Below are 27062 nucleotides of genomic sequence, written 5' to 3' on the forward strand. Positions count from 1 at the left end.
TAACACGCCCTGCTCTGCCTCTGATTGGCTAACACCAAGAAGGGATTCATACTTTTGATTCATTGTGTGTGGAAGCTCTTCTCCAACACACACATACGTAGGGTGGGTCTTAAACCACATATCTACGGACGCAGACTGAATATGCTTCATGCGTCCCTGCTAATTTTTGTGCATCTCATGCAGAACGCACATCAAACGAGATCCTTTAGATTCATTGTGTGTGGAAGCTCTTCTCCAACACACACACATACGTAGGATGGGTCTTAAACCACATATCTACGGACGCAGACTGAATATGCTTCATACGTCCCTGCAAATTTTTGTGCATCTCAGAGGCAGAACGCACATCAAATGAGATCCCTGCATTTAACAGTCAAGGGTCAGCAACTCTTTCAAAGCACAGCATGCAAAAATCTCAAAATTTCAACTCAATTCTTGAAAAGAATTAAACCTGGTATGTATTTACAAATGAAGATTTAAAGAAGCGATTGGTTGAATTTACATAAGAGAGCATTTTGTGACCAAACCATGTACGGTGGGGTGCCCCCTCTACTAAAAACCCTCTCAACTGGTGCAGACGAAGCAGGAACTGAAAGTACTTTCAGTGCAAACGTGGAGTTGTGGGAATCTGTCATGGTATTTGTGAGAATCCTGGGTGGCATCAAATTATTTGCATATTTGGGTTGAAATGTTCAAGAGTCCTGTCCTGAGCTGCGCTTTTTGTAAGCCAAGTGATTCTCCTTATTATCATATTATTGAAGTTGAAGAATAGCAGATCAGTGCTGGTCATGACCAGTCTCGACAAGAAATCCAGAGTCCAAGCCAGTCAGGAAAAGACAAGACCAAGACTTTTGTGGGTCGAGTTCGAAAGGATACCAAGATCTTCACAACACTAGATATTTGAACACAAATGGTGCACACATAAGGGGGTTATGCCATGCACTTCCTGGTTTTAAGGAATGATCCATCCCCGCTGTAAATTTCACTGAACAAGGTGATCTGTACCATTAAAGCAAATTCATCCACGTCAGTAATTGAGTTCAATATGGACCAATTGTCTCATGCGTAGATAGCATAGCTATCCACATTAGCTCACTTAAGCCCACTCATTCTTTGGTCAAAACTACAAGACAACACAAGCAATCACATTTTACAAACATCTTTAAGCAAACTGACTGACCACTGACTCTGGGCGAGAGGCGGGGTACACCTAAGTTTAGCCATTTTACAAACCACCTGAATAATGATGACAATTGATTGTAGTTGCTTTGGACTGGCCTCACCGCTAGCAGTGGCTAACTGATAATGCTACTTGTGCTAGCAACAGTGAATGACAGGCTCTACTGACTGCAATCACAATTTTTTTTTGCTTTCCACATAATCCCTTGGGTGGTACTTCAAATGAATAAAGACAGTGTTGCCCGTTTTTGAGGGTGCCGACATACCTTACATATCAGCTAGTTATAATAGTATATCTCCAAGTGGCTTTCGAGACCCCCGCCACACAACCAACATCGGCTCTGTCGCCGGGGTGAGGACGGGTCCGGCACCGACTCAGCTGGCTCAGAGGACGGCTAGGTGTCTCGATCTCGCTACAGGGCAAGGGGGCGAGCCAGCTGAGGATGCAAGCTGCTACTTGCAAATGGAAGCGGAGTAGGAAAAGGACGTCTCCTATTGACTGTTGCCATGCGCATCCCATAATGTTAGACAAGGAAATACGTAGGGTTGGGAATCTCTATATCTTATATCTTGAAACATATCTAGATACACAGGTAGCAATTTGATTCAAAAATTATATCTCTACAGGCGGAACGATTCGATTCAGTATGGGAGCGATACGATTCTCGATTCAATTCGGTGCAGAAAAAAACTTGACAGTCAACATTTGCACATGTGCTAATCAGAATCATCTTTATTTGCAAAGTATGTCCAAAAAACACAAGGAATTTGTCTCCGGTAGTTGGAGCCGCTCTAGTATGACAACAGACAGTCAATTGAGAGAACACTTTTGAGACAAAGACATTCACAAAAACAGTCACTGAGCAGTAAAGGGTTGCTAGTTTTTTTTTTTTTTTTGATAATTGTGCAAAAAGATGCAGAGTCCTCTAGCACTTAGAGCAGTTTGAATGACTAATATAGCAAGAGTCCGGAGCAATGACCATTGGCAAAGGGCGCAGAAACTTCAAGGAATGTATGCAGTTTAAAGTGACTAGTAGTACGAAAATCTGGGACAATGTTGATTGTGGAAATGTTGCAGATACTCCTCAGTCAGTGTGCAAATGGGGCAGATGCAACTCTGGCATGAGTGGCCAGTATTGGTCAACAACAGATATGCAAATAGTGCAACGTGGCGAGACTACTGCAGTGAGCCGCTCCGCTTCCTGTCGATATTCAGACTCGGTGGTTTCATCTGCAAACTTCAAGCTGGGTGCGTTGAGGTGCAGTCGTTCGTGTAGAGAGAGAAGAGCAGCGGAGAGAGGACACAACCTTGGGGAAATGACTTTGTTGGTACGCACACCTCCTCACAGAAACTTATATAGGATCTGACAGTGTCCGTATATTCATCCAGGCTGCCAGCTGAATTTTCAAAGACACTCCAGTCTGTGCAATCTAAACAGCTTTGAAGTTCCATCTTGGCTTCATTGGTCCACTTTTTCAGTTTTCACTGTAGGCTTCGCGCATTTAAGTTCTTGCCTGTATGTCGGTATTAAGTGAATTAAGCAGTGATCAGACGAGCCCAGTGCTGCACGAGGTTTGGCACGGTATGAGTTATTTAACGTAGTATAGCAGTGGTCTAAAATGATATTTTCCCTGGTAGAACAGTCGATGTGCTGCTTGCATTTAGCGAGTTCGTGGTTGAGTTTAGCTTTGTTAAAGTCCCCGAGAATAATGAGGGGTGAGTCCGGGTGTTTTTTTCAATTTCGTTTACTTGTTCGGCGAGCATTAGCAGTGCGGCGTTCGTGTTAGCTTGAGGCGGAATGTAGACATCAGCGATAATGAATGATACGAACTCACGAGGCGAGTAGAATGACTTACAGTTCAAAAACAGCGACTCTAAATGCGGGCTGCAGTGTGTGCTGAGCTCCGTGACGTCCGTACACCATTTTTTTGTTGATATAGAAGCATAACCCGCCGCCTTTTGTTTTCCCCGATGATTCCATGTCGCGGTCTGCACTGTGAAGATGAAAGCCGGGAAGCATGACGCCGCCATCGGGTACAGCCCCACAAAGCCAAGTCTCCGTAAAGCACATGGCGGCGGAACATCGGAAGTCTTTACTGGTCTTTATCAGAAGATGAAGCTTGTCCATTTTGTTGGGTAGGGAGCGTAGATTCGCGAGGTGGATCGACGGAAACGCCAATCTGTATCCTCTCTTGCGGAGCTTCACCTGGATGCCGGCTCGCTTCCCTCTGTGGCACCGCCTCCATGCGCCAAAGACTGCGATTGCTGCTCCGTTGAGTAACTCAGGGAAAAAACTGAGCGGATTTGCGAAAGTTGGTGAAAGAAAGTCCGGAGTAGACTCCTTGATGGTTAGCAAGTCTCCCCTTGTGTAAGTGAGTCGTGTAATGTCTCCAAAGACGAACGAAAAACACAAAAACAATACTAGCGAGCGCGTAACAGAGGCGTCCACACGGGTAGGCGCTTAACCCAATTCTATAATGACATTTGTCTCACCTTATTTTCAAACATGTACAGTAAAAGACCACTTGAGCATTGTTGCTTTATGGCACTGTAAAAAATAAAAAAATATATTATTTTATTTAAATATCAAATTAATTTTTTAAATAGACCATAACAATTATGAAGATTTTCTCTCCACAAACAATATTTTAAGAGCCATGGGTGGTCTCACACACCGTGCCATTCATGCTAGGACCGCCACTGCACACATGCATTTTTTTTTTTTGCTGCTGCTTGCTGAGTGCTGACTGACTTTTTGAACTTTTAAGTCATGATGTCTATCTTAGTTCAACTGGCGATTGATGTGTCAGCTTCGGGATAGACCTGGCTGTGTCTTTTCTGTAGTTTCTTTTTTGGGACGCACAGTACTAACACGAACGTATAAGTGGACCGTAAGTACTCGAGAAGAAGTATTAGTTTGCTGAGTTACAGCTCAAGGAAATTGCAGAGATGTACCTACCTTTGCCATACTGTCTGCATGTTTACAATCTGCGGCGCACATTTCGCCGCCGGCCCTGATGTCAACGGCGGACTTAAGATAGGGTTTGTAACGTGACGACACATTCAATGTTTACAACTCCTGGGGGAAGGCACCTTTGCAGTGCCCAGAAAAAACCCAATCAGACACGGGGAGAACATGCAAACTCCACACGGGGGGGGGATTTGAACCCCAGTCCCCAGAACTGTGAGGCAGATGTGCTAACCAGTCGTTCACCGTGCCGGCGTAGCTTAACTACTGAAAAGCTATTTGATGTTCAAATAGTGACGCTACAGAGAAATGTAGTTAAGATAGTAGTGTCGCTAGTATCCAGCATTGCTGCGTTTGGTTTTAAACATAACGTTACCTGCGGAGGACAGAGGGAGACCTCTCACACTTGTTTTACGAGATGAAAACCATAAACCTTCCAACCGATTCCTGGCCTCGCAATATCCGGTCCGTAGCCCTACAGCCGACATATCTAAGGATTCCTGGCGGATTTTGTATCGATAACAGAGTCTGCTACCGATACAGTCGTATCTCTCGCCTTTACGAACGGATATCCAGTCGTATCGGTTTATAATCCCCAACCCTAGAAATACGCACACAGCTGATAACATAGTTCGGCGTTATTAGGAATCCCACAGACTTTCCTGGCAGAACACCCCCTGCTCCAATATTACTGGCTCCAGGACACACGCCGCTGCACTACGATTTGCGTGTGTATGCTTGTGTATATGGGTAGAAACAGAGTAGCACTCTTGAGATTCACTCGCCAAACGGATAATTTAGTCACATTTGGCGAGTGTTAATTTCGGACCCTGGCTGTCGGAGATTTGTCGTTTATGTCACACTACACGGAAGATAAAAAATAAAAATAAAAAAAAATTAAAACTCAAACATGCTAGACTTTTTATTTAGGCGTCATAGGGCCAAATCGTGACACGACATCGTCATACTACAAAACGTTTTGTTGTTCCCGACAAAATATGTCGGGCCCGATCCAATTTCGGGGCTAAAATCCTGTAGTCTGATCTAGGCATAAGGCACACATCAATGATTGACAGTAGAGCTTTTTGTGCGCCGAACTTTTCATTTTACTTTGCGAGCATGCCGTAGCTCTGAAAAGCAGATGTTTACAAAAATCTAACAGTTAACGCCATGGCAACCATGGGAGCCAAAAGTACTTGAGCGGGTATGTATTTTTTGCTCCTGTCCCGTGGAATAAACCTCTTAATATTGCTGCAGTTTACTGAGCTGTGGTGGCCTTCTTCTTTGTGTTTATCTTGTATGTATTATACTTCCCCCTGGTGGCCAAGGCACACACACCAGGAGCACAAACTGTTTAATTCTTGACATCCTATTAAACTACCGTATTTTCAAGACCATAAGGCGCACCGCATTAAAAGGTGCAGTCTCAGTTGCAGTGTCTATTTCTGTAGTTAACACATACATAAGGCGCACCGTATTATTAGGCGCAGGCATGTTAAAACATACGCTAGCTTAAAACATACGGTAGCATGCATGCACGCTAAAACATACGCTAGCATGCATGCTAGCATATGTTTTTAAAAAGGCAGCGGGAGCAAAACTGAGTTCGGTTGTACTTTATTGAAGTATTTAACAATGTACTCACGTTATTTTTTTTATCAATCCTCATCCACAAATCCATCAAAGTCCTCATCTTCTGTATCCGAAATGAACAGCAACAATGAACAACAACATTTACAGATTTTGGAACTCAGTGCACACATAAGGCGGACCGCATTATAAGGCGCCCTGTCCATTTTGGAGAAAATGTAAGTCTTTTAAGTGCGCCTTATGGTCGTGAAAATACGGTAAGTTATATCAGTATGTTTTTATGACGTACAATAATGTATGGTGTGTTGTTGTTTTTTAAAATTAAAATCATTACAAAAAATTTTACTGGTGTTTGTTTGTGGGTCTGGAACGTACCAACGGCAATTCTATTCATTTCAATGGGGAAAGATGATTTGAGACAAGATTATTCTCGAGTTACGTGTGCAGCCACGGAACTAATTAAACACGTAAATCGAGGCACAGCGGTATACATATTTTTTCCATCATTGCATCAGATTTTTTTCATCCATTTTGCATGGCCCATCGTGGGAGAAACAGGTGTAATGATTTTAAGAGAAAGTGTGACTCACCTGCCCAGTTCTTCTCCGATCTCATAAAATTCCTCGACATTCTCTTGCTTGAAAATGGTCATGTTGCGTGTGCACTTGGAAAAGTGTTGGATGTTTCCTGGAGGGGAGAGGGAGAGCGGGGGGGTCGTCACAGCGGCATGCCGCTCAGCGCACGCTCGTCGCCGGTTACCCTCCTCCCCATGCTCGGGCCTGGATTGGAAAGACGGGTGGAAGAGTGTAAATCAAATATAGCGCTACCCGTCAAGGACGTCACGACTCCAACAACAACAACAAAAAGTCGCTTTTAAAAAATACGTTTTCGGAGAGTGGGTGGTAACTGGTGATATATGACCGAAAAAAGCGACACATGAGCGGCTACGTCTGGCGCACATCCCGCTTCTGCTTGTAGTAGCCATGGGAGACCCGAGCTGCGGTGCTCCCTCTCCACTCCCCCCCTCTTCTTTTTCCAGCTACTAGCTTAAAGCATTATAGTGAACTAATGTCCAAAAGTACACCAATTTAACCTCCATTTTGCTCTTAAATTTAACCCCAAAATGGACGAGCGTCGCTCTCGGTTGGCCGAGTTCGACGCTATCAGGTGCACTTCGATTAAAAAAAGACAGGAGATGTGGGAACGGAGGGAGGGGCGGAATGTCTTACCCTGGTAGTCGGCTCCAGGCGACGGTTCGTTGGGCTTTCACCTGGCGCCTGTTCCGCCAGTCGGTCGTCGGCTCCCGGAGGACGAGGACGACTGGGCCGTGGGAGGTAAGCAACGTTCACAATGTAAAAGGCAGTCGGCGACCGGTGCTGCGTTCAAACACCGGTGGGGAAATTAACAACCCGTAGTAGCGAGCCGACGCAAAAACTTAAAATAATTTAACCTTGACCAGAAAAATAACTGACTGTGGCAGTAACGACGTTTGTAAACATGGACACGTTTCAGAAGTTGTATTTTTCCACACCAAAACGATAATTTTAATGGTAAAAGGGTGAATTCACAAGTTTTTCGTGTGCCGCGAAGGCACCTCCGGTCAGTTTTCGAAGACTCAGACAACAGGAAGACGAGACAACACCGGACACTTCATTGGGTACACCTATAACAGTTTCAACTAATATTTATTACTATACATTATGATTTTATATAACCGTGAATATGAGTGATAATTTTTACCAATAGAGTTGGTGCTTTACTTGTCGATTAGCTACGGTATGGTTTGAAAGGGTTATATCGCCACCTGCCCTCCAGAAGTCTCATTTCACTTTATAAATATGACAAAATATGACATACCACCTTTTTAAAAATTTATTTATCATCATTATATTGCAGTTCTTGGTATAAAAGACATAAAACACATTACATTATCAAATATTGCTCATGGAGTACACAGTAATGCAGATACAAAAATCTAACATTATCATCACGGCTATGTGGGTAGTGAGTGGAAGGCACAGATAAAACTTAAAAATGTCATTATAAAGCAATATTTTATGACTATTGCATACTTGATTTTATGATATGTCGATGAGGAATATGTTATAGTCAGTACATGTGTGTTTGCAGTGTTGCTTCATGTTGATTTTCCAGGACAGTGGAACCTCGATATAACGGACTAATAGGGTGAGGGGGGTGAGTCGTCCGTTATAACAGATTGTCCGTTACATTTAAGCATGTTTTTTTGGTGGCCAGATGCACCCATATTACTGTACAGTACAAAATTATTGTTTTGTATTTTTTTCCCCATGGCCTTAAAACACCCAGTACAAATTTATTGTAAATATGAAAAAGCTTGACGTTAGAAAATTTTTACATTTTATCCAAACTTACTACGCCAGTGTGCTTGGTCACGGTGACATTGTTGACGTACAGTACTCATAGGCGAGTAGCTTTCATGAGCCGCAAGGTAATAGTGTGCTTCCTAGTTCCAAATCCGTTGCCATAGATGCATGGCATGACAATTTTTTTTAAAAACCTGTTAATGTACTAAAACTAGGATGTTCCAGAGTCTTGTTTTATATTCCACAGAGTTAACACAGTCACCATGCCGCTCCCTCTGCGCAGTGCTCTATACCCAATAGACACTAGATATAACATTCGTTACCATGGCTGCCATGTCAATGTGCCACATTTAACATGGCCGCCAAACAGGCACAGGAGGCACGTCTTATGGAATTGGATCTAGCAATATTGTATATGTGACCTGGAAATACGTCAATCCCATTCTCTGCATGCGTTTGTGCCAGCGTGTCAGTAAACAACAGCGGCCAATTCTGGAACTAACAGACTTTGTCAATAGCAGTTTCAGTGACAAATATGATGTTATGTGAGACAAGAGTCTCTGCTAGGATGAAGGGCAAAGTTTATAAAACAGTGGTGAGGCCAGCCATAATGTACGGATTAGAGACAGTGGCACTGAAAAGACAAGAGGAAGCAGAGCTGGAGGTGGCGGAAATGAAGATGTTGAGGTTTGCTCTCGGAGTGACCAGGTTGGATAAAATTAGAAATGAGCTCATCAGAGGGACAGCCAAGGTTCGATGTTTTGGAGACAAAGTTAGAGAGAGGAGACTTTGATGGTTTGGACACGTCCAGAGGAGAAATAGTGAGTATATTGGTAGAAGGATCATGCGGATGGAGTTGCCAGGCAAGAGAGCTAGAGGAAGACCAAAAAGAAGGTTGATGGATGTCGTGAGGGAAGACATGAGGGCAGTTGGTGTTCGAGAGGAGGATGCAGGAGATAGGCTTACATGGAAAAGGATGACGCGCTGTGGCGACCCCTAAAGGGACAAGCCGAAAGGAAAAGAAGAAGATGGTTTATTTTCAAATGCCCATCCCTAATGGAATTTTTTTAAGTGGTCATTTTAGGTACAAATCCCTAAACACATGACACTAATTCTCAATAAAATTCTCTTTGTGATGATGAAAAAAAAAAAAAAAAACATTCTTTGTATGAATAATTTCAACCATTGAAGCATAGATGAGATATGAGCCATTATGATGAGAGGTTGTAAAAAGTTTGTTTAAAAACATTTAGTTTTGGAGAGTCTTCTTCACCATGTACATACGTGTACATACAAACATATGTAGATAAGTATAAAACGCTTGTAAGGGAACACGGTTTTGCTCGTGTCATTCCCTAAAAGCAGGGCTGGGGAACCTTTCAAGTTTCACTTGGCGCATGGAATTTGTAAGGCATGTGTACAAGTAGACACACAAAAAGTCGCAAGAAACCATATCTGCAAAGACAGAAAGTCTGCCATTTTGGTACGAAGCACGCATTTTAGGTTCATTTTTGACCATTTTGAGGGGTCCTTTATAGTCAAACTTGTCCTACCAAAATATTTTGAAAATTCAGACCCTGAAGCCAGTTTCATTTAGCAACATGAAATTTAGCAGGCATGTCTATCATGAGTAGACCCAAAAAAGTCTCAAGAGCACATGACCGTAGTGGACATTTAAAGGTCATATCAGCCATTTTTCTCTTTCAAAGAGATTTTGTCTGATTGCTAAAAATAAAAAAACACTTATCTTTGAAAATTTGGCCAGATATGTCAGTTTCACTTAGCAATGAGAAATTTTGGCAGACATGCCTATCATGAGTAGACCCTCAAAAAAGTCTCAAGAAACCATGCCTGAAAAGAGAAAGGAAGTCAGTGATTTTAGTTTGAAACTGCCATTACAAGGGACTTTTGGCCAGTCCAGGGGGTCCTTCAAAGACAAAGTGCTTGAGATGCTGTTGATTGCTAGCAAATTTCATCCATCGATACTTGACAGATGAGTGACACTAAATAGAAATCTTTAGTTGGGCGGAGCATGGCAGTGACGAGTGATGACTCACCACAAAACAACAACGTTTGACCAAATGTCTTGTACGCGTGTAGGTTCCCCATCCCTGCCCTTAACATTTGCACTCCCAGAATTGAAACATTTTGTAAACATGAAGACACTCTATCCTCTTTAGATATTCCTGTTTCCTTTCCCACAAAAGAGATTCCTTAGTCTTAAATGTCTTATCTTTGGTGTTCAGCTCACAAGTGGTCAAAGAGCGGCGTCGCTGATAGTCCTGTACATTTGTAGCGAGGTCGCCACCACCTCCTGGGCCCTGACATTCTGGGCGCGCCCAGTCGGGCTGTACCCGGCCGAGCGCCCCATGGGGCTGAAGCCTGTGGTGGCGAAACCTGAGGAGCGGGGTGGGGCGGGTCGCCGCAGGAAGCGGCCCGATGTCACAAGGTCGCCGTAGCCCTGCGTGTGTGAGAAGGCGTAGCCGGAACGGCGGGAGCTGGTGCGGCGGATTCTGGTGCGGCGTGGGGGCGGGGGAGGCGACGATTTGGCCTGACGGACCTTGAACATTACCTGGAAACAAAGTTGGCCATGTTAATACTGGACATTTTATCAGTAGGTGTGTTTTAAGGCGTGCCATCAAACTTCTCCTTGTGTATTACAATCTATACACAACAACAAAAATAACTTGAAATAATTGTTGTATGTCAACCAATTCAACAGAAATTATCTTTACATGTATAATATCTAAAATAAATTTAGCGGGTACATAATTTTACCTTGTCGTTGATGGTGGGGCGGAGTAGGATCGACAAGAAGCGATAGGTGACCACAGGAAGGATGCACAAAATGGAGGTGAGCACGATGGTCAACCAGACGTTGGGCTGGCTCAAGGAGTTCCTTGCTGTGCCTGAACAGATTAGATGCAACACATTTAAAAGGTAAAATAAATACTAATAAAAAAAAAAAAGGAAACTCCTTTTCCTGCATGAAGCCCCCAAATTTTCTTTGATGCTAATGTTTGTTGAAATTTGGCCCATAAGTAGTTATTTTTTAATTAATAAAATTAACTTGTGGTATTTTATAGTATTATATATTAATACAGTGGGTACGGAAAGTATTCAGACCCCCTTAAATTTTTCACTCTTTGATTGCAGCTATTTGCCATTCTCTCCAGAGATGCTCAATTGGGTTTAAGTCAGGGCTCTGGCTGGGCCATTAGAGAACAGTCACAGAGTTGTTCTGAAGCCACTCCATTATTTTAGTTCTGTGCTTAGGGTCATTGTCTTTTTTGAAGGTGAACCTTCAGCCCGGTCTGAGGTTCTGAGCACTCTGGAGAAGGTTTTCGTCCGGGATATCCCTGTACTTGGCCGCAGTAATCTTTCATTCGATTGCAACCAGTCATCCTGTCCCTGCAGCTGAAAAACACCCCCACGCCATGATGCTGCCACCACCATGCTTCACTGTTGGGACTGTATTGACAGGTGATGAGGAGTGCCTGATTTTCTCCACACATACAGCTTAGAATTAAAGCCAAAAAGTTCTATCTTGGTCTCATCAAACCAGAGAATCATATTTCTCACCATTTTGGAGTCCTTCAGGTGTTTTTTTTTTAGCAAACTCCATGTGGGCTTTCATGTGTCTTGCACTGAGGAGAGGCTTCCGTCAGGCCACTCTGCCATAAAGCCCCGACTGGTGAAGGGCTGCATTGATGGTTGACTTTCTAGAACTTTCTCCCATCTCCCGACAGCATCTCTGGAGCTAAGCCACAGTGATCTTTGGGTTCTTTTTTACCTCTCTCACCAAGGCTCTTCGCCCCCGATTGCTCAGTTTGGCCGGACGGCCAGCTCTTGGAAGGGTTCCGGTCGTTCCAAACGTCTTCCATTTAAGGATTACGGAAGCCACTGTGCTCTTAGGAACCTTAAGTGCAGCAGAATTTTTTTTGCAACCTTGGGCAGATCTGTGACTTGCCACAATTCTGTCTCTGAGCTCTTCAGGCAGTTCCTTTGACCTAATGATTCTTATTTGCTCTGACATGCACTGTAAGCTGTAAGGTCTTATATAGACAGGTGTGTGGCTTTCCTAATCAAGTCCAATCAGTATAATCAAACAGCTCGACTCCAATGAAGGCGTAGAAGCATCTCTCGGATGATCAGAAGAAATGGACAGCACCCAAGTTAAATATGAGTGTCACGGGAAAGGGTCTGAATACTTATGGCTGTGTGATATTTCAGTTTTTCTTTAATAAATCTGCAAAAATTTCAACAATTCCCTTTTTTCTATCAATATGGGGTGGTGTGTGTACATTGAGGAAAATTAACAAATGATTTTAGCAAATGGCTGCAATATAACAAAGAGTGAAAATTTTCAGGGGGTCTGAATACTTTTCATACCCACTGTATATACTATTTGTAATAAATTCTTATAACTTCACCAAAATTGAATGGGAACATCCCTTTTCAGCATGAAGCCCAAATATTAATTTAGATGTGAATGTTAAAAAGTGTTCCATAAGAATTTGTTTTGTTTTTTAATCAGAATTATTTTAACAGTAATATTATGAAATATTGTATATTTCTAGGTTTGCACCAACATAAAAGGGGAACAACAAAAAAACATGGAAAATTGCATCCAATCTAATTTTTTATCTAATTTGACAAATTATTATTATTATTTTTAATAATATATATATATATATATATATATATATATACTGTATTCATACATATACATACAGCGGCTGAAATAAGTATTTAAAACCTCACCATTTTTCTGACTAAATATACTTCCAAAGGTGCTATTGACCTGAAAATGTAATCGCCTGTGGGAACAACAAGTAGTCCATACATACAAAGAAAGTAGAACCCATTAGCGCAGTAATTAAGTTGTGTGTAAAAAAAGTGAAATGACACAGGGAAAAAGTATTGAACACGAAGAAAGGGAGTTGCAAAAAGGCATGAAAAGTCAAGACAACACCTAAAATCTATCAATAATCCAACAGCAACCCAGCCCCTTGTCCGTACAAATGAATATCAGCTGGTTCAGTCCTAATTGATGGCCGACAAAAAGGTCTCATTGGCAAGGTGTGAGTCAAGACACATCTCATGATGGGTTAGAGCAGAGAGCTGTCTCAAGACTATCGCAAAGTAATTGTTGCAAAACATAACGATGGCATTGGTTACAGGCACATATCTAAGCTTCTGAATGTTCCAATGAGCACGGTTGGGGCCATAATACATAAGTGGAAAGCCAATCATACCACCATAAATGTGCCTCGATCAGGTGGTCCTCACAAGATTTCTTACAGAGGAGTGTAAAGAATAATCAGAAGAGTTGTCCAAGAGCCAAGGACCACCTGTGGAGAGCTTCAAAAAGACCTGGCATTAGTAGGTACTGTTGTCACAAGGGGCAGCACGGTGGACGACAAGTTAGCACATCTGCCTCATAGTTCTGAGGACTGGGGTTCAAATCCCGGCCCCGCCTGTATGGAGTTTGGATGTTCTCCCCGTGCCTGCGTGGGTTTTCTCCGGGTACTCCAGTTTCCTCCCCCATCCCAAAAACATGCATGTAGTTTAATTAAAGACTCTAAATTGCCCATAGTTGTGAATGGTTGTGCCCTGCGATTGGCTGGGGACCAGCTCAGGGTGTACACCGCCTCTCTCCCGAACATAGGTGGGATAGGCTCCAGCACGCCTGTGACCCTAGCGAGGATAAGCGGTACAGGAAATGGATGGATGGATGTTGTCACAAGGAAAACGTTGAGTAATGTACTCTACCGCCAGGGCCTGTTTGCACGGTCCCATTGCTGAAAAAAATCATGTCAAAGCTCGTTTACAGTTTGCTGAACAACATTTGGACAAGCCAGTTAAATACTGGGAGAATATAGTCTGGTTGGATGAGAGCAAAATGTAACTGTTTGGTTGCCATAATACACACCATGTTTGGAGGAGAAATTGCACTCTAAAAACACCATACCAACAGTGAAGTTCGGAGGTGGGAACATGATGGTGTGGGGCTGCTTTCAACAAATGGAACTGATAGACTTCACATTATTGAAGGAAGGATGGATGGGCAAATGTACAGAGACATTATTGACAAAACTCCGCTGCCATCTACGAGAAAGATGAAAATCAAACAAGGGTGGATAATGATCCAAAACACACTGCCAAGGAAACTCTCAATTGGTTTCAAAGAAAAAAATAAAGCTGCTAGAATGGCCCAGCCAATCACCTGACTTGAATCCAATCGAAAATCTATGAAAGGAACTGAAACTCAAGGTACATAAAAGAAGTCCACAGTACCTTCGAGATTTGAAGACTGCTTGTGTGGAGGAATGGGCCAAAATCACACCAGATTCATGCATGAGACTAGTTTCTCCATATAGGAGGCGTCTTGAAGCGGTCATTGCAAACAAAGGCTTTTGTACAAAGTATTAAATAAATACCAGTTGGCGTGTTCAGTACTTTTTCCTGTGTGATTTCACATTATTACACACAACTTAATTTCTGATCTTATTTGTTCTACTTTCTTTGTATGTATGGATGGATTAGTTGGGTCGCTCTCAACACACACACACACACGCACATTTTCAACCCCAATTCCAGTGAAGTTGGGATGTTGTGTTAAACAAATAAAAACAGAATACAATGATTTGCAAATCATGTTCAACCTATATTTAATTGAATACACTACAAAGACAAGATATTTCATGTTCAAACTGATAAACGTTATTGTTTTTAGCAAATAATCATTAACTTAGAATTTTATGGAGGCAACACGTTCCAAAAAAGCTGGGACAGGGTCATGTTTACCACTGTGTTACATCACCTTTTCTTTTAACAACATTCAATAAACGTTTGGGAACTGAGGACACTAATTGTTGAAGTTTCGTAGGTGGAATTATTTCCCATTCTTGCTTGATGTACAGCGTCAGCTGTTCAAAAGTCCGGGGTCTCCGTTGTCGTATTTTACGCTTTATAATGCGGCACACATTTTCAATGGGAGACAGGTCTGGACTGCAGGCAGGCGAGTCTGGTACCCGCACTCTTTTACTACGAAGCCACGCTGTTGTAACACGTGCAGAATGTGGTTTGGATTCGTCTTGCTGAAATAAGGAGGGGCATCCATGAAAAAGACATTACTTGGATGGCAGCATATGTTTCTCCAAAACCTGTATATACCTTTCAGCATTAATGGTGCCTTCACAGATGTGTAAGTTACCATGCCATTGGCACTAACACAGCCCCATACCATCACAGATGCTGGCTTTTGAACTTTGCGTCCATAACAGTCCGGATGGTTCTTTTCCTCTTTGGCCCGGAGGACATGACGTCCACAATTTGAAATGTGGACTCGGCGGACCACAGAACACTTTTCCACTTTGCATCAGTCCATCTTAGATGACCTCGGGCCCAGAGAAGCCAACGGCGTTTCTGGGTGTTGTTGATAAATGGCTTTTGCTTTGCATAGTAAAGTTTCAAGTTGCACTTACGGATATAGCGGCAAACTGTATTTACTGACATTGGTTTTGTTCCTGAGCCCATGTGGTGATATACTTTATACATTGATGTCGGTTTTTGATGCAGGTCACGGGCATTCAATGTTGGTTTTCGGCCTGATTTGCAAATCATTGTATTCTGTTTTTATTTATGTTTAACATAACGTCCCAACTTCATTGGAATTGGGGTTATACATATATACACATATACACACACACACACACACACACACACACACACACACACACACTATTACATAGAAACAAATACATATTATACATAGATATATACATAAAAAAAAAAAAGGACAAACTCCGACTGCAACGGACAATCAAAACTGCTGAAAGGATTGTCGGTACCCCCCCTACCCACCATTGAGGACTTGCACGATGCCAGAACTAAGACAAGAGCATGCAAAATCCTCTCGGACCCTCCGCACCCCGGTCACCAGCTCCTTCCCTCAGGTAGGCGCTACCGTTCAATGCAAACTAGAACTAGTAGACATTCCAACAGCTTTTTCCCTCTTGCAATCAACTTCTTAAACAGCTAACCTATAATTCCATGACAACAAGCTGGCAATTTTTTGACTTGAGTTCGTTGTCACATTTCTGTGGGGCCAATTATGTATTACTCGTGCACTCACTGTAGTTGTCTCGCCATGCTGCACTATTTGCATATACTGGCCACTCATGCCAGAGTAGCAGCTGCTCCATTTGCACACTGATTGAGGAGTATCTGTAACATTTGCACAACCAACATTGTCCCAGATTATCGCACTACTCGTCACTTTAAACCGCATACACTCCTTGAAGTCTCAGCGCCCTTTGCACAATGGTCATTGCACCGGACTATTGCAATATTAGTCATTCGAACTGCTCTAAGTGCTAGAGGACTCTGCATCTTTATGCACAATTGTTTTTTGTCAATGTCTTTATGTCTCCAAAGTGTTCTGTAATTTGACTGTCTGTTGTTCTAGAGCGGCTCCAACTACCGGAGACAAATTCCTTGTGTGTTTTGGACATACTTGGCAAATAAAGATGATTCTGATTCTGATATACACACACATACATATACGTATATATTTTAATTTTTATTATTTAAGGGGGTCTCAATACTTTCCGTACCCACTGTAGTTTCTAAATGTATTTAAATATATTTAAAATTATATTTCATAGATCCAACCAGTTCAGGGTGTACCCCGCCTCCTGCCCGATGACAGCTGGGATAGGCTCCAGCACGCCCGCGACCCTAGTGAGGAGAAGCGGCTCGGAAAATGGATGGATGGATGGATTTCATAGATCAGTATTCTATACAGTACATATATGATATCTTTTTTTTTTTTTTTTTCAAATATTTTTTCTTTATTTATAATCTCTCTAAAACATTCCAGATTGACATATCAAAAAATGTCGATGCAAAAGGGCCAAACCAAGATGCTCCTTCAGGGAGGAAACCATTCATGGCGTACCTATGAAGGAGAATGCTGAGGGCAGCACAAGGAACAGGCCGTTGCTGTACATGGTGAAGGTGACGGCGAAGTACATGACCAGGCTGCCCACGACAAAGATGGTGTTGACCGCCGTCCAGTACGACATCTCCAAACCCAGCTACACACACGCACACACACACCCAGGAAGTAAGAAGCATAATCATCTCAACAAAGGAGGTCAAAGCATAAGGAGGATACCTGGATGGTGACGGCAAATAGCAGGGAGGTCTGCGTGAGGACAGCGAAGGACTGATAGTCAGCCACATCCCTGCCGTCAGCACGCGCCGCCTGGCTGACTGCAGCGTATGGGATGAAGAAGAGCACCAGGGAGCTGTAGCAGCTGTGCAGGGCACACTTGAAGAAGGCCGTCTTGCTGAAATACAGGTTGAGCTGCCCCGGCACGTACAGCTGAGGGTGCTGGAAGCTCCACGCGTCATTTACGTCCTATAACCACCAAGTGGAGCGCAATTTAAGGGTCCCATATTTTACCAAACCAACTTTTTCTAGTCTCTAGGATATTTTAAACATGTGAAATATGAATTACTTTATATGAATTACTGAGTTACAGACGTTTTCTACCGAGAGGGCTGAAATCAGGTCATTTGAATTTCTCGAGCTTATCTACGTCACTAGCGAAGATCTCTGCCTACCTCTACGCTCCCAAGCCAGCGGTGTCAACATAAACGTGTGCTCTCACAAGTAGTGAGGGTTGGGTCTTCTACGCGGAGGCAACCAATCAGATGAAAGGGTGTAGTCTTAGTCAAATATGGACAAAACGGACACGAAACTGGGTCAAACAAGTATGTCAGAGGAGCCTTTTCTTGACACTAAAAACCAATATGGGACCTTTTAATTGATTCCTCCACACGCTAATAAATTGCAGTGGTACCTCGACTTTTGAGTGAGCAGACTTTTAAGTTTTTCTTAACATAAGCCGTCGCTCAGCCGATTTTTGTCCTGAATTGCGAGCAAAAATTGGAGTTACGAGCGCTACGGGGCAACGAACAAACAGCAGATAGTGAAGTGCTTGCTTCAAGCTTTTTATTGCCACTCCTACTTGAAGTTTACTGTAAAACTAAACATAAAAAGAGAAATGCACGTTGTGTATTTAAGCAAACCACATAACTTTGACGAAAGTTTGTTAAAATAATGCTAACACATAATGAGAATTGCCACAGACGGGCTAACAAAACTAGCACTGATATTCCGGTAGTTATATAGTCAACAACATATTTGAACACAAATAGTAGTCAGGAATGAAGACAGAGTATACAAGAATACTCACAGGAATATATTTTTCAATCTCTTCGAAAAACCACTAATATTAGAGCAGAATTTATCTTAGCTGTGACGGTCTTCTACTTCGAAAATATACATGTACAGTATGTCTATGTATTATACAGCCCCCTGGTGGCCAAGGCACACACAGCAGAAGGAGCAGTATATGATGCATTTATTTTCCTTTTGGCTTGTCCCCTTCGGGGTCGCAAACTTTTTAATTATATGAAGTACAATACCGTAGAGTGCCATTTTTCTTATTAAAACACACGTTACAAAATTTTTGTTGGTGTATCTTAGTTGTTAAAAGAAAAGGTGATGTAACACAGTGGTGTCTGGAAAGGATTAAAGGCCTTTTCATTTCAATGAAAAAGATGATTCGAGATACGACTGTCATGAGTTATAATGCTTTAACATTCCATGTTATAGTCATGTTTGGGGAATTTAGTGCACAGAAATAGGAGAAAGGAGGGCGACATATTGAAATAAATGAGAAGCTTTCTTAACACATGCACTGCCATTGACGGCTTTAAAAGTCAAATATCCATGTTAGCTGGGAAAGCTGGCAGTGAATGAGTTAAGTGGCACGTCATGCCTGACGAGCCATCTCAGTTAGGGACATTCAAAAAGTAATATAATGGAATGTTAACGGCACAAATTAAACTCCAAAATCAAGGCACCACTATTTTAATTTTTTTTTTTTATTATTAAAATGCATACCTGATCAAAGAGGCTCATTCCCAGCACAGGTAGTGCTGTGTATACCAGATTGTACAGTGTTATAAACCATTCATCATACACCGTCTGGAAGGAGAAAGTGGCATGTTATTTTAAGTTTGAAGAAATTAAATCTAAGACAATAACATTAAATTATAATAAAAACTAATAATACATTAATACTGCCAATAAAAAAATAATAAATGAAAATACAAACATAAAAAATACAAATTAAAAATCAATGGAAAAGTCACCAGCAGATTTACATTAAATATAATAAAATGAGAAAACTGGATTAAAATATAAAATATAATTCAACATTTAAACAATTACAAATTCTAATTACTAAAAAGCTCAAGAATACACTAAATTAAAAATACTAAAAAAAATAAAACACCCAAAAAAAACAACGTAATAATAATTAAATTAAATAAATAATTTAAAAAAGCAGATTACAAAAAATATGTAACTGTAAAAAAAATTAATAAAAGCTATTTAAAAATACAGTACATTAAATACAAAAATGCTAAACATTGAAAACGATCAGGCATGAAAGGAAAAATCAAAAGGAAAAAAATAAATAAATAAAATACAACTGAAATCAGTCCATCCATCCATTTTCTACACCGCTTATCTTCACGAGATTGCCACAATAGTTTTTTTTCCCCCCAGTGCCGATACCGATCATTCGTAGTCAAGGAGGCCAATAACTGTTATTTGGAGCTAATGTTCGTTTGCGGTAAAAAGGGGAAAATATCGGCGTCAAAATTTTGAATGATACAAACTAATACTTGACTTTGTTTAAATGCCTTTAAGTTCATCTCACCATCTCAAAAAATTCCGATAACATCAGATGACGTCACATATCGTTTCAAAATTATGTGTGTGCATGTGTCTGTGAGTTTAAAGCTTGATCTTTTTTTCCATTTCACTCTTCATAAAAAGCACCTAGTCATGTGGAATGGGCAATGCCATATAAAGCACATTGAGTTACCTTGTGTATGAAATGCGCTATATAAACAAATTGGTTTGCTTTAAAGGCATTTCCATTCATTTTAATGGAGTAAGATGATTTTGAGATGCAAGCAGGGTCATGGAAACAATTAAACATATAAGTCCAGGCACCATTGTCATTAAAGAAAGCATTCAGGTTCCAGGGATAAAAAGATTGAAACCTTCCATGCCTAACACTTAGCTGAATTGAATGACCCATCACCCTGGTGGATTACTATCGAAGCGCACTGCATTGGCCCCGGTCTCACCTGTGCGGAGAAGCCGCAGAAGAAGCCGTACCAGAAGTGGACGAAAGTGAAGGTGAAGTTCTTGTAGAAGAAGTACCGAAGGAACTTGCACATGCGCAGGTAGGACCAGCGGCCATGCACGAGCAGGAGGCGCTGCAGGAAGCGGAACTGGGCAAAGGAGTAGTCGCTGGACAGCACCGCCTGCATGCCCTCCTGGCCCGAGATGCCCACGCCGATGTGCGCCACTGTAGGGAAACATACAGTTGACACCAAATTACGACTACAATTGTCCACCACAGAGCTTTAGTGTTGCTAAAAGCGATGGTAAAAAATAATAATAATATTTTTTTTAAATATATAAAAAAAATTATAAGGACAAACCATTCATCAACAAAAAAAGTCAGTTTAAACAAAATAATATTAAAAACTAAGATTTAGCTTACCTTTGATCATGCTCACGTCATTGGCGCCGTCACCGATGGCCAGTGTGACGGCACGCTTGTACGTCTTCACCAGCTCTACTACCTGCGCCTTCTGCAGCGGTGTGACACGACAGCAGATCACTGCCTTGCACATGCATGCTGTGCGCAGGAAGTCCCACTCCATACTGCTGTCCAATGCGTATGCCTGCCACAACAACAAACACCAACGTAAATCTCAATGAGAGAATCGAAACATCGCTAAAAAGCAATCCAACTTAGATCAAAGAAACTAAGCAAGCACTTATTGGTGTATTGTTTTATTATTTAAAGATGTGTTGATTTGTTTTAATTTTCACATTAGGTTCACTGACGACTCCAAATTGTCTTTGATGTTTCATGTACGTTAGCTTTTTTGAAGACTCAATGGTCTGAGGTGTACAAAAAACGCATGTCACTTTATGAATTGCTTTTGTTTACAAAAAAACATTGGCTTCATTAAAGATGAAAATGTCTTGAATTTTTGGAAAAAACATAGTTTCTATGCGCCCTGCGATTGGCTGGCGACCAGTTCAGGGTGTACCCCGCCTCTCACCCGAAGATAGCTGGGATAGGCTCCAGGACCCTTGTGAGGACAAGCGGTACGGAAAATGGATGGATGGATACTAGTTTCATAGAAGACTCAAATCGTCTTCGATTTTTATGAAGAAGAAAAAAAAAAACATTAGCCTAACAACCTGCTTAGGAAAAGATGTTTGCAAAAAAAAAAAAAAAACGTACCATAGCTTTATTGAACACTAAATTGTCTCCTTAACTTTACTGAAGAGTAAATGATCTTTGATGATTATAAATAATCAAAATATATATTTTAGCTTTATTGAAGACAAAATTTTATTGATAATGAAAAAATGGATGTTAGCTTTATTGAAGACTAAATTGTACAGAATATGAAAATGGATGGATGGATGTTTACAAAAAAAACATACTTTAGCTTAATTGATGAACTCATCGAATCTTAAGATGATTAGCACAAAGCTAAAAAATTTAGCATTGTTAGCTTGCTGTTTTGCTTTTGACTACTGAACTTCATGCCATCAAACATGTTGTCGGGAGAATCCGTTGAACCTCGAGTGGGACCATAAAAGTAATTTTTTTTAGGGCTAACTTAGCAGACAACAAGGATAGTGACATGCTAATAACAAAAAGGGCATAAAAGTTCATGCCGTGTACCAGACTGCGTCCGTTGATGATTAGGCCATACTCGCCGTTCACCGGTTCATCTGTGACAGTCTTTGTGGTTTTACCCAGAGTCCTCTCTGGCAAAAACACACAATCCTCAGCAGCTGACGGTTTCATGGAAGTGCGTGCGTTTCTGCCACGTATAGAAGGATAAATTGTCAAAAAAGAATAATTAAAAAGGAGGATGAAAACAGCGATAGCTACCTCAACTCCTGCCTGACATCCTCTGGTGAGTTGCCAGAAATGATGAAGACGTCATTCATCTCCTCGCGCAGCAGGTTGCACGAGTAGCCAATGTTTTCCGCCGTTTCTGCAATTAAAATTTTTTTTAATATAAAATGAAAAATATAAGTAGTTAAAGTGGTTAATATCTTATTTTTACACCTGCACATTAATCAAAACATGGCCTTAGCTAATGAAGGTCAAATACAGTCGTTGAGTGACTCCTCCAGGCTTATTCTGAGGATTATATCAATTATTGTAGATTTACACAAATGTTTTTAAAAATAAACTACAAATCTAAATAATAAAAATAAAATAGTGAAAAGAAAATCATAAATTAATATTACAATAAAATAAATCTAAACATCTTAATACAATTAAAAAAAAACACCAAAATATGAATACAAGCAATGAAAAAAATAAATTGCACCTAAAGAAATAATCAATCATTTATGTCCAAAACAAAATTAAAAAACAGTTATTTAACCTTTTTATACTACGCCAAAATCATTTGAAAATGCGATTGATTGATTTATTTAAACTCAAAAACTAAAATATATATAGTTTTTAAATGGCCTATCAAAACAAAAATTGCGCTCCTCGCCTTGTATTAATTTTTTCACTGAGTGTTTGGTATTTTTCTTTGTTTGCCCCCCCCCCCCCCGGATTTAAAACCTTAATATAAATAAAAAGTTAAGACCTTGCTTGTCACCGGTGAGAACCCAGATTTTGATGTCTGCTTTGGACAGCTGCTCAATGGTTTGCGGAACTCCGTCCTGCAGCTTGTCTTCTATTGCAGTTGCCCCTAGCAACTGGACAGAAATGCGCAACAGCTTTCATTCAACGCCGTGTTCAAGCAACTTTTTCAGGTGGCCTACCAGCAGGTCTGTCTCTATCTCCTCATACAGCTGCTCCAGCTTGCCCTCGCGGTCGTCCAGCGCCGTGCTGGCCTCATGGTGGCGCCGCTGCCACTGAAGGAAAAAGTCCTCATCCAAGTCTCTGTAGGCTAGCGCCAGGGTCCGCAGGCCTTCCCCTGCAAACTCCTGTAGTGGGAACAAACGTCAATAAACTCTTCATGCAAGGAACTTTCCGTAATGCGCTGAAAGTGCACTGACATTGAGATGCTCTGTGGTGACGTCCATAAGTTTGGCGCAGGAGTGGTGAAGCCTCTCGTAGATGATGGTGTCCGCTCCTTTGCAGTACAACGACAGCTTACCCTTGGGGCTCCGAACTGGTTTGGATTTGAATCACACAACGGAATAAATGCCACTTTTATGAAGTAACAAAGTACAAATACCTTGTTGCAGTACTTAAGTTGATGTTTTAGTTAGCTGCACTTTTTTTTTTTTAAACAGCTGTTTAGTTTTACTCCTTACATTTGAAATGAAATATCTATTTTCTAACCCTTACTTAAAATATTAAAGGTCCCATATTTTGGCTATTTAGAGCTCCATATAGTGACTCTCTAACATGGTCAATTTCATTTAAAAAATACCTTGGTTTTATCATACAAGTGTCAAGAAAAGGCCCCTCTGACAGCTACTTCCGTTTGAACCAGTTTTGATATCTGCTTTATCCATATTTGGCTAAGACCCCTTTCCTCTGATCGGTTGCCTCTGTGAAGACGACCTACTTGTGCGAGCACAGGTTTGGAATGCTGACAGCCCTGGCTCGAGAGCGGAGAGGTAGGCAGAGCTCTTCACTAGTGACGTGGATAAGCTCGAGAAATTTTAATGACCTGATCTCAGGCCACTCGGCAGAATAATGACTGGTACTCAGGAATGCATGGATGATTTTAATTTATATGTTACATATTAAGGCACCATAGAGCCAATACTAGATCCCAAATACTAGAAAAAGTTGGTTGAGTAAAATATGGCACCTTTAACATTGTTACTCTCTTTTATACTGTTTGCACAATATATTTGCTATCAATTGCTCTTGCTGTCTCTCAATATACTGTATATGTTTAGGCCTGCCACGATAGTAAATTTTTTCGAACAATATATTTTCCCAAAACTTTCACGATAAAAAACAGTATTGTTTAAGGTATTTTTTAATGCCATTGATATAATATTAGAGCATAATAAAGAATTGTACAAATCTTATAAATTCTGCCCTGGCAATTAAACATACAGTATGAGCACTACTTCTCTCATTTATGAAATAAAAGTAGGGCTACATTTCACAATAAGAGCAAGTAAATAAAAAGAGAAAGTTATAAGTGTTCAATAAAGTGCTTAGCTTATGAAAAATCTAGTTTGAGTTTCCCCTTTTCTGTTTGGCATCTTGACAAATGTAAAGGCTAAAACAATTTTACATTTTTTAATTGAACAAATCTTAACTGAACCAATTTATTGGTTATGCTTGTTTAAAACCTTAGTTTTGTTTCATAATGGCATTTCACATATATGTACTTTTAATAACTTCCCACTGAGAAGTGCAATCAAAAATTACACTGACTGTTCCATTTTAAGCACCATTTGTTTTCATCCTTCATCAGTCATTTTCTGATCTTTCTTCGTCTTTAACTCAACTTACATGCTGAGTCTCTTTTGCTCTCCCCTCCTCATCTCTGTCTGAGCTGCGCACAATCAGTGATTACGACCTGAGATGCAGACTTGATTGGATGAAGGGGGTGGCTGAACTCGCATGTGATTGGTCTATGCGGTTCATCACTACCGTAAAGCCTGTAATATGTTGCGGCACCTCATGTCTTGAATCATAACCTTTGTTTTTTGGCAGTGTTGCGGGTATGCATGGGACTGCTTCCTAGGTCTGCACGCGGACCACGGTCTGCGACAGTCAGTGACCTGAGTATGTCGCCACGACCGAGCGAGCTGTTTAGCTCCTTAGCTAGTTAATTTAATAAATAGTTAACTTTGCCTTAGGTGTTCCAAGTGTGTGCATCTAAGCCAGCAGCTTGCTGCATCGTGAGCGCCCTGCCAGGCCACCATATCAATGAAAAGTTATCGAGCCAGGAAAAAAGTATTGTGCCCATTGTCCAAGGAATGGTAACCATTGCGTGCCTGCTCATTTTTATGCGTCTCAGATGCGGGACGCACATCAAACGAGATCCATGTATTTCAGACTTAAGAGGAGTGGAATCAGTACTTCAACTTAAGAAAAGAGTGTAAGTACTTTTGCCACCTCGAAAGACGAAACATCTCTGTGTCCTTCTTCAGACTTTTCTTATGACTTTTTAGAAGCATAAAGCACCAGATGGGGATGTTTTGCTTTATTTCTTTCCAAATAGGCAATATTATGTTAAATACAGAGCAGGTAAAATACATATGCTTATGTAAAAGTGTCTAATAATTCTTAGTTACAATGCCGTGAAAAAGTATCACCCCTTCTCAAATTCTTGAGAGGATGGCCAAACCAGTTATTAGGTTTAGGGGGCCATTACTTTTCACACAGGGCCAGGTAACTTTGAATTGCTGTTTTTCCTTTATAAATAAAATCACCATTTAAAAACAGCATTTTACACCAACAAGTTCACTTGGGTTATATTTGTCTAATATTCACATCTGTTTGATGATCTTAAACATTAAAGTGAGGAAACTATGGGAAAAGACAAGGATTTGAGAAGGGGCCCAATACTGTTTCATGACACTGTTCATTTCTACCAGCTTGAACAAATAAAATGACTCATGGCCTCCACTAGCTACACGACGACACCCCCCTAAAGGTCATACTGCATTATTTGTATTTTTTTTAATGGATGGGTGAAAGGATAGATGGATGGAGGTGTATAGGAACCAAGATTCAAATCCCAAACCTCAGAACGATAGAGATGTGCTAACCACTATCCTCTGTGCTGCCCACTTATAAAATCGTACAGAATACTTTTCCTGGTTTTGATGCTGATTGTATTAATTTACCAATGACGGACATCCTCTTGCGGACGTTGTTGAAATCCAGGATGGCCAAGAGTTTGTAAGTGCACTGCTCTCCCATTTCCACGATGGAGACGGTGTCGGGCGTCCGCGAGCGGAAGACAAAGCCGAAGTTCCTAGCAGCTGTGACCAGAGCGCCCTCATCAGGAGACTGGGCCTGGTATGAGAGCTCCCCTGCAGGAGGTCAACGTTTTTTTTTTTTTTTAGTCCATCAGTACAGGTAAAAAAATTTGTCCCACCTAGTGACATCACCTTTTTTCTTTTCCTCCGCCATGACGGTGTGGCAGAGGGAGAGCAGTCGGAAGAAGGCGTGCACCTCGGTGGTCTCGAGCTTGACGGCCTCCACCAGGGCGTGATCGTGGAAGATGAAGCGGGGGTCGGCCAGCGGGTTGAAGGAGAAATCCACCATCTCGGTGTGCTGCTCACAGGTACACTATGGTATGATATTCTATCCACAGCTGACCTTTTCCCCACTAGTTTCCCCCCCCCCCCCCCCCTCGCATGGTACCCGGGGCTGCTTGACATTTTTCACATGCTATTTTTAAACGAATTGCAGCTTGTTATTTGAGTGTTTCCACAAAATAATTTAAAAAAAATAGTATTAAAAAATATACTACTATAAAAATAGTATATAGTATAAGTTATAGTTCTACAAACCCAAATTCCAATGAAGTTGGGATGTTGTGTAAAAACAATACAATTGTTAACCTATGTTCAATTGAATACACTGCAAAGACAAGATATTTAATATTGAAACTGATACAAAAAATGTAATTTTTTTTTTTTTTTTTGCAAATACTCATTTAGAATTTGATGCCTGCAACACCTTCCAAAAAGGCTGGGATAGGAGCAGGTTTACTACTGTGTTACATCACCTTTTGTTTTAACAACAATAAGCATTTGTGGATTGAGGACATTAATTGTTGAAGCTGTGCAGGTGGAATTCGCTCTCAGTTTTGCGCTTCAAAATGCGGCACA

The 27062-nt window shown here is 41.1% G+C and overlaps 2 protein-coding genes and 1 long non-coding RNA gene across 7 annotated transcripts in view; 1 reads left to right on the forward strand and 2 right to left on the reverse strand.

Moving 5' to 3' along the window:
* Positions 1–7232, reverse strand: part of dapk1 (death-associated protein kinase 1) — a 76517-nt gene extending 69285 nt beyond the window's left edge. The window contains exons 1-2 of one of the 3 annotated variants that reach the window (XM_061767114.1): positions 6968–7142; positions 6329–6517 (exon numbers count right to left, since the gene is read on the reverse strand). In XM_061767114.1, the coding sequence (XP_061623098.1) occupies positions 6329–6390 (62 nt within the window). In that variant the 5' untranslated portion in view covers positions 6391–6517; positions 6968–7142. Of the gene's footprint in view, positions 1–6328; positions 6518–6967 lie in introns of all 3 variants that reach the window. The other 2 variants (XM_061767116.1, XM_061767117.1) reach the window with 2 other exon arrangements.
* Positions 6818–17963, forward strand: LOC133474932 (uncharacterized). Of its 2 annotated transcripts, XR_009787670.1 has the most exons (3): positions 6818–7072; positions 16756–16894; positions 16971–17963. It is a non-coding gene; the product is annotated as an uncharacterized LOC133474932 (long non-coding RNA). The 2 variants fall into 2 exon arrangements; XR_009787669.1 differs by having other exon boundaries at positions 16756–17963.
* The window catches only part of LOC133474931 (phospholipid-transporting ATPase ID-like), a 45480-nt gene continuing 26013 nt past the window's right edge, over positions 7596–27062 (reverse strand). For both annotated transcript variants that reach the window (XM_061767119.1, XM_061767118.1), the window contains 14 exons: positions 26337–26502; positions 26070–26258; positions 23301–23416; positions 23064–23228; positions 22886–22997; positions 22168–22273; positions 21955–22096; positions 20749–20932; positions 20327–20550; positions 19068–19151; positions 17268–17513; positions 17049–17187; positions 10862–10992; positions 7596–10655 (listed from right to left, as the gene is read on the reverse strand). In XM_061767119.1, coding sequence (XP_061623103.1) covers positions 10341–10655; positions 10862–10992; positions 17049–17187; positions 17268–17513; positions 19068–19151; positions 20327–20550; positions 20749–20932; positions 21955–22096; positions 22168–22273; positions 22886–22997; positions 23064–23228; positions 23301–23416; positions 26070–26258; positions 26337–26502 — 2319 coding nt within the window. In that variant the 3' untranslated portion in view covers positions 7596–10340. The remainder of the gene's footprint in view (positions 10656–10861; positions 10993–17048; positions 17188–17267; positions 17514–19067; positions 19152–20326; positions 20551–20748; positions 20933–21954; positions 22097–22167; positions 22274–22885; positions 22998–23063; positions 23229–23300; positions 23417–26069; positions 26259–26336; positions 26503–27062) is intronic.

Source organism: Phyllopteryx taeniolatus, chromosome 3, assembly GCF_024500385.1.
Source record: "Phyllopteryx taeniolatus isolate TA_2022b chromosome 3, UOR_Ptae_1.2, whole genome shotgun sequence".
NCBI lineage: Eukaryota > Metazoa > Chordata > Actinopteri > Syngnathiformes > Syngnathidae > Phyllopteryx > Phyllopteryx taeniolatus.